Source organism: Nylanderia fulva, unplaced genomic scaffold (genome assembly GCF_048542155.1).
Source record: "Nylanderia fulva isolate GAGA-0341 unplaced genomic scaffold, ASM4854215v1 Scaffold1208, whole genome shotgun sequence".
Lineage (NCBI taxonomy): Eukaryota > Metazoa > Arthropoda > Insecta > Hymenoptera > Formicidae > Nylanderia > Nylanderia fulva.
In genome coordinates, this window is record NW_028189419.1 from 1 (window position 1) to 11,630 (window position 11,630).

General features: G+C 33.7%; 3 protein-coding genes and 1 long non-coding RNA gene across 5 annotated transcripts; 3 read left to right on the forward strand and 1 right to left on the reverse strand.

Annotated features, from left to right (window-relative positions):
• The first annotated feature begins 1,819 nt into the window (after positions 1–1,819).
• LOC146724667 (leukocyte tyrosine kinase receptor-like) lies at positions 1,820–2,939 on the forward strand. The gene is made up of 2 exons (XM_085479510.1): positions 1,820–2,202; positions 2,502–2,939. Exons 1-2 carry the CDS (start codon positions 1,855–1,857, stop codon positions 2,826–2,828), a joined length of 675 nt encoding a protein of 224 aa, XP_085335636.1. The 5' UTR covers positions 1,820–1,854; the 3' UTR covers positions 2,829–2,939.
• A 3,141-nt stretch (positions 2,940–6,080) lies between these two features.
• LOC146724668 (uncharacterized) lies at positions 6,081–8,147 on the reverse strand. The gene has a single exon (XM_085479511.1). It carries the CDS (start codon positions 6,880–6,882, stop codon positions 6,118–6,120), a length of 765 nt encoding a protein of 254 aa, XP_085335637.1. The 5' UTR covers positions 6,883–8,147; the 3' UTR covers positions 6,081–6,117.
• A 13-nt stretch (positions 8,148–8,160) lies between these two features.
• LOC146724669 (uncharacterized) lies at positions 8,161–8,844 on the forward strand. Of its 2 annotated transcripts, XR_014923998.1 has the most exons (4): positions 8,161–8,175; positions 8,265–8,393; positions 8,485–8,622; positions 8,715–8,844. It is a non-coding gene; the product is annotated as an uncharacterized LOC146724669 (long non-coding RNA). The 2 variants fall into 2 exon arrangements; XR_014923997.1 differs by lacking the exon at positions 8,161–8,175 and having other exon boundaries at positions 8,182–8,393.
• A 13-nt stretch (positions 8,845–8,857) lies between these two features.
• On the forward strand, positions 8,858–9,646 carry LOC146724670 (uncharacterized; the record flags this gene model as incomplete). The annotated part of the gene is made up of 2 exons (XM_085479509.1): positions 8,858–9,011; positions 9,317–9,646. Coding segments are annotated over exons 1-2 (484 nt in total), but the record flags the coding sequence as incomplete, so codon positions are not given.
• Positions 9,647–11,630: the final 1,984 nt, after the last annotated feature.

The following is an 11,630-nucleotide window of genomic DNA, read 5'->3' on the forward strand; positions in this document are numbered from 1 at the left end:
AATTATTTTTTATTTAATAAAACTAATAAAAAAAATTGAGTTTATAAATTGCATGAGTAATAAAAATCATTAAATCTCGTGTAGAAGATCTGTTTAATGCATTTCAGTATTATATTAATTTCTCTCGATCAAATATTTTAATGAAAATCTTTCCTCTAATTTTAAAGTCGACCAGACTGGCAATAATTTATTTTGAATAATTAGTTAAATTACAACGTTTCGGCTGTCATTGCAGCCCTTTTCAAGTAATCTATAAACAGTTATATACATATAAATATACTCTTAATGCGCTTAATCATACAAATAATTATAAATTTACAAAAATATATATGTTTACATACCAGATTAATACAATAAATCATATTCACAGCAAACCCCCGACAAATTTAACCATTGTTTTGATGAACAATGTATAACTGACAGAAGTAAGCACAAAATAAATAGATGTTGACTTTTAGCAGGAATCTTAGTCACTACGCGTTGAGAAAATAGAAAACCAAAGTACTGTGTCTTTCGCAATTTTTAAACCGTCAATACAAAGTCAAATAAATAAATAAATAAATTTGGCGGTAATTTTGGTGCGTCTAATCGAGATAAATTTGATACACGAAGTGTTATAGTGTTGCCGTATATTAGAGCTTTGAGCGAAAATATTACTCGTTGCATAAACAAAAATGGAATTGGCGTATTATATACCGTTCCAAAAAAATTAGACACATTGATAAAAAGAGGGAAAGATAGTATTGACAACTTAAAAAGAACCGATGTAGTTTATAAGATCGAATGCGCGAATTGTGACTCTACATATATTGGACAAACAAAGCGACATTTAGAAACACGTATTAAGGAACATAAAAATAACATCAAAAAAGACACGACATCGCACTCAGTTGTTAGTTTGCATCGGACTTGCAACGATCATGAGTTCCGTTGGGATTCTCCTGTGATTCTGCATCAAGAAAAACAAACAAGAAAAAGAGAAATAGCAGAAATGTTTTATATAAAAAACCAAAGAAAAAGCATTAATTTACAAAGAGATACTGAGAATTTCAGTGGGATTTATGATCGCGTTCTTGAAGCTATTTAATATATTATATTGTCATATGTTACATATTTATTCATTTATTTATTTATTTATTTGACTTTGTATTGACGGTTTAAAAATTGCGAAAGACACAGTACTTTGGTTTTCTATTTTCTCAACGCGTAGTGACTAAGATTTCTGCTAAAAGTCAACATCTATTTATTTCGTGCTTACTTCTGTCAGTTATACATTGTTCATCAAAACAATGGTTAAATTTGTCGGGGGTTTGCTGTGAATATGATTTATTGTATTAATCTGGTATGTAAACATATATATTTTTGTAAATTTATAATTATTTGTATGATTAAGCGCATTAAGAGTATATTTATATGTATATAACTGTTTATAGATTACTTGAAAAGGGCTGCAATGACAGCCGAAACGTTGTAATTTAACTAATTATTCAAAATAAATTATTGCCAGTCTGGTCGACTTTAAAATTGGAGGAGAGATTTTCATTATTTATTACTGGCGACTGTTAAGGATTATCATTTGTTATATTTTTTAATTAGAAAATTTAGACACACATTTAACAACACATTTTTTAATTAATATAATTTTCAAAATCAAAATATGCGTTTCATTATTATAATAAATAATCTAAACGATTTTAACGTGCATTTTATTGATTTATGTCAATCATGGAATATTTTGCAGGTATTTCAAGGAATTGTCTCCAATTTAGAAGGGTTGAAAACAATGTGTGCCATAAAAAGGTTACCTGATAATGCTTGCTGGAAAAAAAGAAATTTTTGCAAGAAGCCAAAAGGATGAGCCGATTTGATCACGAAAATGTTCTAAAATTATTGGGCATTTGCTTGAATACAGATTCACCGATGCTCATATTGGAATTAATGGAAACTGACTTATTGACATATTTGAGAGAGAATCAAACATTCAACCCGTTAAGTGCACAAAATCTGCGCCTGCAAGACTTACTCGCCATGTGCGAAGATGTTGCGCGGGGTTGTCACTATCTAGAAGAAATGCGATATATACATAGAGATCTTGCGTGTCGAAATTGCTTAATATCCACGAGAAATGATGGAAGCCATATTGTGAAAATCAGTGACTTTGGATTAACTAGGAATATGTACAATGATCAATATTACCGCATGGTAAGTACAATTTTTTAAAATAAATAAATCCTCTTTCTGTATTTTAATATAATATTAACATTTTAAAGCTAATAATGTGAAAAGATTAATAATTTTATTTGTGTGTATATATATATATATATATATATATATATATATATATTGTATATACACACACACACAGTATATACAGAGAATATACATATGTATATAGGGAAAGAGAGATGTGTTGATTTTTTATTTTCTCTGCACGTAACGCTTACTTTAAAAATAAACGAAATAGTGAAAAACCTAAACTATACGTTAAAATTGTATTTTAGGAAACAAGAGACCCTCTTCCTATTCGCTGGATGGCACCGAAATCTATACTGTACCAATTATTTACTTCAAAAAGCGACGTTTGGGCTTTCGGGGTGCTAATGTGGGAAATTATGTCATTGGGTGAATTCCCCTATTCTACCATAAAAAATGCAATAAATGTTATAGGATATATATGTGAAGGAAACAGGCTGTCGCAACCTCTCTACTGTCCGTCGACGTTGTATCAGTTAATGCAGCAATGCTGGAGTGAGGAGAACAATAGACCAAATTTTAATCACTGTCTCGAAATTATCGTAAGCTTAATAAGAAACAATAGTAGACAATAGTAGATTAAATATACACAGATAAATCGATAGTAATTCTTTTTATGTGCGTATTATTGCATAAAATAAATTTTTATATATCAAAATATCCCTAACAGCACAACATATATCCGATGAAAGACATTCAAAAAGATATCTAGAGAACATTCGAACATCCTCTGGATGTCCTTAAGATGTCCTCTGAACGTTTTTCGAATATGTGTGCTGTTAGAGATAATATTTGGACTAAAAATATTGCCTTTACTTTTTTGCTCATATTCTTTATTTTAATTCATTAAATATTTTAAATTATCTTCCGAAAAAAAGTCCATGTACTCGTATAATTATATATAAATGTATATTAATATATATATATATATATATATATATATAAACAATTAACTATGACCATAGTTAATTGTTTCACATTATATCATGTCACATATTAACAATAAGATCAGAAATTAAGTTTCTATATAGACAGTTGTGTTTTAGCACTTGATAAGGGCCGAAACCCATGGCCGAAACGTCGTGAATATTAAATAAAGATTATTAAATAGCCAGAGTTGGTTGATTAAATCACTACCATAATATAATAAATTTAATATAAAAAAAATCTCCTGGAAAAAATCTTGCGGACGCACATGTACACAGTTGCAACGCTGCTATGCATACAATGGAGGAGCGAATCTGAGAAACGCAGCTGGATATTTCCGCCCCATGCATTAAATAAAAGAAAAAATTTCAAGAAAAATAACACGGCACAGCGTGATCTCAAATTTTAGAATGTACTGGTATTTTATTATAACTCAGGTAGTGTTGCAATAGAAAGAACAAGTCCATCTCGCATAATAGCATAAGAGCATTCACTATGCATAATCCTTCGTATTCGAAATAAAAATATAAATATAAAATGTAAAAAATTTTATAAAAATATATTAACTTTTAACACATGCAAAAATAAGGAATATTGAGAAAAATGTATAATATATTCAAAATGTATATGTTTGTATTTCATCAAATAACATAACATTTTGCACACGTATAACATTCTGAGAATTCAAATATTTTGAAATTGCATCGAAAACGGAAATAATTTAAAAATCTTTTAAACAATTATTTTTTCTGAAACTCGTATTTTCGAATAAACAAACCAACATAAGTTGTTGGTTGTATTACGACAATTCTGGTTTTTATTAAACTTCTCTTATCGTTCTGAACATGTACAATGCTCTTCCAAAGAGTTCTGATAATATACAGAAACTAATTAAAAATGCAAGCACGGGCTCCAAAATGTCGGAAGACATGAATGGAACGATCCTCAGTTTGATAAAAAATATTATTTGAAAAACATGTGTCTCCTGAACTTACATAATGATATTTAAAATGCCTCCTAAAATAAAATTCACTTAGACTGCGTCTGAAAAACTCATATACATTTAAATATAAATGTAAGCTTCTTGTTGTATTTCGACTGTTCAATTTAAAATTGATAAACACAAAATGAGAATATAGAATGATTAATGTACTTTAAAATTATCGTTTTTTTTTTTAATTTGTATTTTTTGGAGTTCTCCAGTGATTAAAGTTATCAGCTGATAATGCATCAATCATTTAATTACGAGAACGTTATTTAAATTATTTTATATTTTTTTTGCGTGCACACGCTTTGCAATAATTGCGCTAAATGTATAAATAATTAATACGTGTTATAATCGCTAGCAATTTTATGTTGAAAATTATATACTCTTATTTTTAATGATAGATATAATTTTTTTCTCACAAAAATACATATACATTTTGCTTCGAAAAGAAAATGAGTTCTATTAGTTTGCTAAATACGGTATATAAAAATAGTTATTATAAAACGTCCCGTCTTTCAGTTTTTTCATTCCAGTTTTAGTATTTTCATCATTATTATATCGTTCAACTAATATTATATTACTAAATTGTCATAAATATTTTAACAGATTTTATATTCCTACTTCACCGATTGTTTAACAATTTGTATAATGTAATAAATAATTAATTCTAAAAATATAAATTTTTATAATTTAAGATAATTAAATGAGTTATGAATGTTTATATATTCGTAAAAATTAATAATGGTTAATTTTTAAAGATATAACCTTTCACTTTTCTATTTCCAATAAGTATGGACGTAAAAATAAATATGATTTATTTATTGTAAATTTATTTATTGTAAAGTAGTTTGTTAAGTATATGGACGTAAAAATAAATATGACTTATTTATTATAAACTTTTTTAGAATATAAGTTATTTGTACACATGAATAAATTAGAAAGCGCTCGCTTACATTATATTTCGTCAGTCATAACTTGCACAATATGTGGTCAAACACGTACGTTTGTTTCGCGTTTACAATACGCAAAATGAGAGTACAAGAGAACAATTCTGTCAATTCGACAACTATCAGCGATGTGTAACAGTAAAATCTCTCTCAACGTCAGTAGTATAATGGCAGGTATGGCCCGTCAAAACAAACCCCCACCACCGACCCGTCTGGCGCCGGGTCTTATCTTATCTTTCCCCCACCACCGGCGTCTGGCTTTTCCGAGTGTGGGTGTTAGGGGGAAAGGGTGTTGGGGGAAAAAAAAATGGCGACTGGCCCCGAAAGGTGGGGATGAGAATTTTTATTTTTTATTTTTTCTGATTTTCTCTGGATTTGAACCCGGGACCTCCGTGTTTCCGAGCAGGGTCCTAGTATGTTGAGCTAAACGAGATCTTACTAGTCTAAGGATTAGATGTGGTATTTAAGCTAAAGTTGCGTAGAGTACGGCATGGGGGTTCGGGTATACGTATGGCAAGGATAGCTCGTCGAATCAAATGGTCGATATTGGACGGGGGTGGGGTAAAAACAGTTCGGGTATACGTATGGCAAGGATAGCTCGTCGAATCAAATGGTCGATATTAGACGGGGTGGGGTAAAAACATTTTGGCCAAGAAAAGCGTCGTGCGGTCGACCGGTGGCAGGTAGTAGCTGACAATGGCGTAGGGTAATAAAAAAGAACACGCAAATATTTGTACAGGCGAGCATTCCGACTCGCGTCACGATAAAAAATAATAATACATCGTCGTAGATTAGAAAGATGTCAGATAAAATTTTATTTTAAAATAACTCGCTGCTTAATGAAGGTAAACAGGAACATGCATGTTGAGGAAATTTCTGGAAAGAGTAAGTGAAAGAAAATTGAACAATGGTTTTAAAAGTACAAATATGATTTATATTTAAAATATTTTACAGAACAAAATTATTCACAATCATTTCAAAAAAATATTCGTCGAATAATTATTAAAATTTACGTTTTGATATAATTGCATATACAATTTGTTCGAAATAAAGTGAAATTATTTCTAAAAATGTTATCTCGAAGTATACATCGAGAAATGTTAAATCTTTCAGTTGGGTGCGTACATTACGTTCTATTTCCTTACTGTTACCTCTGATCGTGAGTTTCACGATACTGCTATTAATGCTACCGTTGACAGGAAGATTTAACTGTATTTCGTTAATTAAATATCGAGCACATTCGTTGACATTAGTTGAAATAAAATTTAGACGATTTAAATTAGCGTTCACACAATTAACTATATTTTCTACACCTTGAAAAGTCGTTCTCTGCATGACTATCGCAATGTTGTAAGTTTTACGTTTCTTCGCCTTCGGTCCGTTTTCGTTCGTATCCTCCGCAGTTTCGGAAGAAAGATCTTCTTGTTCGTTTTCACGATATGTTATTAGTATGGCTCTAGCACCATATGCGGTAGTGAAATTTATAATTATCTTGTTAAAGATGATCGAGCTCAAATTAATTTTATCACCATTTAAGTAGCTCGACATCGTTTCCATGTTTTCTTGAAATTTTTGCCACGATTCCATGTCGAAGCAAATCCCTGCAGCTCCGTGAGATGTTAATTTAACAGCAGGTAGAAAATCCAGTTCGACGTTGTCTTCCGTCATAAGACCCACTTGAATTTTCTTCGTGTAGGATGAATTCAATCCGTATGTTGTTGACAGCAACATGCGCGGTTGTTGCTCGATTTTCTTAAGATTGTTCATGGTAGTTGCTACCGCGTAGAAAATCAAAGATTTAATAATCAAAGACGCGGAAAAATCGAAAAATCGAGAACTTTTTTACTAACTATCTTTTTACTAACGAACTTGAAAGTCCGGACGATGAAAGACGAGTGAGCGAAGATTTTCAAGAAAATTTATAAGAAGATAAAATAGAAGTGGTAGGGAGAAAAGGCATGCGCAGATAAATAAAAATTATGAGGAAGGGGAATTTTTAAACAATATAAATGATATAATTTTTAATGCGGAAGGGGAATTTTTAAACAATAAAGTAATAGGGAGAAAATGCATGTGTAGTATAATAAAAATTATGTGGGAGAGGAATTTTTTAAACAATATAAACGATATAATTTTTAATGTGGAAGGGGAATTTTTTAAACAATATAAATGATATAATTTTTAAATCTGACTACAGAGAAAATATAAAATTCCTACCGCTATCGAGAAAAGATACCCGAAAATTTCTCATCTTGATTTCCATAAACTTTTTGTAGCTAAGTAAATATCGCCCTAGATTAAATATTTTCTGTATCTAACAATAAGTAAATATTACCATATATATATATATATTTATATATAAAACAAGGGTAAGAATACTCGGGCATGAGAAAAAAGATAAAAAAGATAAAATAAAATAGAGAAAAGATAACTAAAAATTCCTCATCTTGATTTCCATAAACTTTTTGTAATTAAGTAAATATTGCCCTAAATTAAATATTTTCTATATCTAAGTAAATATTAACATATATATAAAACAAGGGTAAGAATACTCGGGTATGAGAAAAAAAGATAAAATAAAATCGAGAAAAGTTACCTGAAAATTCCCCATCTTGATAAAAACGTATAAATACGGCTCTCGGAGTTAAGTTAGTTACATTTTTTCGAATTTCGTCTCTCGCGTACTCACGTATTCGACGCAAGTGTACTATTAAATTTCAAATAATGAGTTTGAAAAAAGTAATTGAAATTTGTCTATCACTAGCGCAGAGTTTATGCGGGAAAAATTTTTCCAGGCATATATATGAATTAGCATGCGCTAGTGAAGACAAATGCTTCAATATTTTTGGAAAATTCGCGGGGGAATGTCCCAGCGCTGTGCTAGCGGTATTATTCCGACTAGGGCATTTTAGTGTTTTTCGCGAATTAGTGATTATCGCGGGTGAGGTGATCGAGTCGCGATACTATTTTGGTGGTGAGAAGGAAAACGACGCAGCAGGCCACATAGAATATCTCCTCCTGCATTTTCATCGAGTTCTGCGGGGAGAGAAGATAATAATGGTAAGTTTTTATTTTTATTACAGTTAATTATAAATAAATTAATTAAAACTACCCCAATTATTTATTTATTTAATTCGCTAAAACTTTAGCTTTCGTACGCCCTGTCGCACGCGTTACAGGAAACCGGCTGCGCGTACTGGAGAATCGCCCTGTATCACTAAGGCTAAGGTTAAATAGAAGACGACGAGCGGATTCTTCGCCGGAGCCCGGGCCTTCGCGTAAGTTTTTAACATTATAAATTATATCACGCTGCTAGAAAAACATTATATTAAACAGGAAATTTTTTAATAAAAATGTTATACGTTCCAGGCCGTGCACGCATCGTGTTAACGCCGGAGTTGGAGCATCCGGTTATTGATTTAGCCGAAAGCGATAACGACGTGGAAGAAGTGCGGGTTCGCGAAGTAAGTCCGTTCGATGAGGCGACCATATTTACTCCGCTTGAAAGTAAGTAAGAAAAATACTACAGTGGTATATATCAACACAAAAGATTTTTTAATTATGTGAAATACTAATAATATATGTCTGATGAATATTAGATGACGCGGCAAATGAAAACGTGGTCGTAGAGGATCGAGAACGGGGGGAGGAAATCGATGAGGAAGTAAACACGATTCCGGAAGATGAAGAGGATCTGGAGGAGGAGGAGGAGGAAGAGTCGGAAGAAGAAGAGCAACGGAAGATGAAGAAGAAGAGCCGGAAGAAACGAGAAGAACAAACGGGAGATGAAGAAGAAGATGAAAATAACAACACCACGTTTTCTGTAGAAGAAGAAGAAGAAGAAGAAGAAGAAGAAGAAGAAGAAGAAGAAAATAGCGGGGAGATGGCTGAGGAAGGTAATAATTACATATTTTATACTTAATCTTCTCCTACGTTTAAATTTTTTGTTTATTCTAATTAAAATAAAATTTTATTAGGAATTTCTTTCTCTCCTAACATCGCGCCCGAAATTTCATATTCACCGGAGTATTAACCCTCGCAGGGTGACACAATTGCCCCGGTAAAAGAATATTAAAACGTAAGTGAACATAACATAATTATTAATAACAACAGTTTCACATTATTAATAAAAATTCAAACGTAAGAGAGTAATATTTTATTAAATATTTTATTTTGTTAATATAATTTTTATTTCTCACAGTACAAAGTGGTGGGGGAAGGAACGTCAGAATACACCGAGAAGATTCTCAAACCCGCTCCGGTGAGGAAACTTCCGACGAAGAGCGAGATTTAGCGGCTGCTGGTGGACAAGAGGAAGTAACGAATCAAGAGCTCGAAGGTAATTTTAGATATTTAATAATGTTAGCGGAAAACGTGCGTCGGTTTAGAACGTTTGGTATAGAAGGACGGGAAATTAGTTTCCGTATTCGGCCGATACCCGAAGGAGCAAACGCGTATGAGTGGTTAGAAAATGCGTTTCGCGAACTTCACGAGTACGCGTTGCATTCGTGCGAACCGAGGGATTACGTCGGTATGTCTTTTGATTCCGCAAGTTTAACTCGTGGCCCCGCAGGTATATCGTTCCGACCTTCGCGAGATTTGACTTACGAAAATATTTGGGAACTCGTAAGCTCGTTAGCGCAAAGCTGCGGAGGACACGATATAGCGCGAGAATTTAACATTCGGATTTTTTAAAGTCACTCCACCCATTGGTCGCGGACCCGTAACGGGCTTACGCCCGATGTTATTGCTAAACGTTCGATTTTAACAATTTCCAATACCGATAATTTATGTCTTCCTCGCGCGCTTGTATCGGCCTCTAATTTTTAACGAGCGTGGAAATTTACGCACGGGAGAGTTACACGCGAAATGGAATGCGGTGAGAAGACAAAACTCGGTGTTACAGCGCGATGTTAGCGTTGCAACTTACGAGGGAGGTCGGTGTCACGATTCCGGAGGAAGGGAGTGGAATTGTTGAATCGAGCGTTTTCAGCAATATCTCGCGAGCGAAAATGTCGCGATAATAATATATAACGACGGATACTTTTGGTCGAGGCGGTAAGCCGCTATTCGATGGAAACGTGTTTCTAACCACTCTGCAGCGGGAAATAAAAGCTTGTCTAAATTTATTATACCGTTCAAATAATAAACATTTCGATGTAATTTTAAATTTAAATGCAGCAGCAGGCGGGCGAAGGATATTGCATACCGTGTAATTTAAGTTACCGCTCCGATGCGAGAGAGCATCGATGTTCTAATAAATTGTCCGCGATGTAACGGAGAGCCACCGTGTGAGCAATCATTCGCGGATCGTATTAGGTGCAATAATTGTAGACGTGAATTTTTCAATCATGCCTGCTTGGAGCGTCATCGCGCGGCAAAATCATACGACGGTAAATCACGTCGGAGAGTGTTTGTGAAACTATGCGATTTGCGAAATTGCGGACGTTTTGATTCAAAGAATAAACAACACGAATGCGACACGACTTATTGCGCTACGTGTCGTTCTCTTCAGCCTTTGAATCATCTTTGTTACATGCTTCCCCTTCGTCGGCATAATAATAATAATCGTCCCGATCCGCGCACTTCCGAACACGCGGATCGAAATAGCGAGCAACAACAGCATCACCGGAGAAAACGACGACGAACGATGGACGCCGAAGGTTCGATTAATCAGACTCGCGAACACGTAGAAAGCCGGGTCGCATTCGTGTTTTATGACTTTGAGACGAGGCAAGACGAAACGCTCCAAGGTAGCACAAATGTAAAAAATTCACGTAACCTACGCTCTGCGTCGCTCAACAAATTTGCGAGGAGTGTGCAGGAATAGATGAAATGTCGGTGCGATGTCGTTGGTGCGGTATTCGCGAATTATATTTCGTCGCAACCCCGTGCAGGAATTTGTAGATTTCGTAACGCGACCGATAAATATTTTAAAACAAATAATCTGCATCGCGCATAACGCGAAGTCATTCGACGCGCAATTTATTTTGAAATATATCGTGGAAAACCATGTATTAGAGCCTCAAGTAATTTTAAACGGAACGAAAAATAGTTGTATTAACGCTAGGTCATACGAAATTTATCGATAGTATCAATTACATGCCGATGCGTTTATTCCGAATTACCCAAAGCTTCGGACTGGCAGAAGGTACGAAATAAAGCATTTTTCCACATTTATTTAATACTATCGATAATCAGTCTTATGTCGGAGCGTTACCCGGTGTTCAATATTATTCACCCGATTCTATGCAAATAAAAGAACGCGAAAAAATTTCTCGCGTGGCACTCCGAGATGACACGCGCGAATTATGTGTTTGATTTTCAACGTGAAATAGTGCTTTATTGTCGTAAACGATGTAGATATCCTTAGACGAGCGTGTATGGCTTTTAGAAAAATATTCTTAGAGCGTGGAAACGTGTGTCCATTCGAGGAATGCACAACCATCGCCTCAACGTGTATGCGCGTATTTAGAAAAAAACTTTTTACGCGAAAGAGAGATCGGAATTATTCC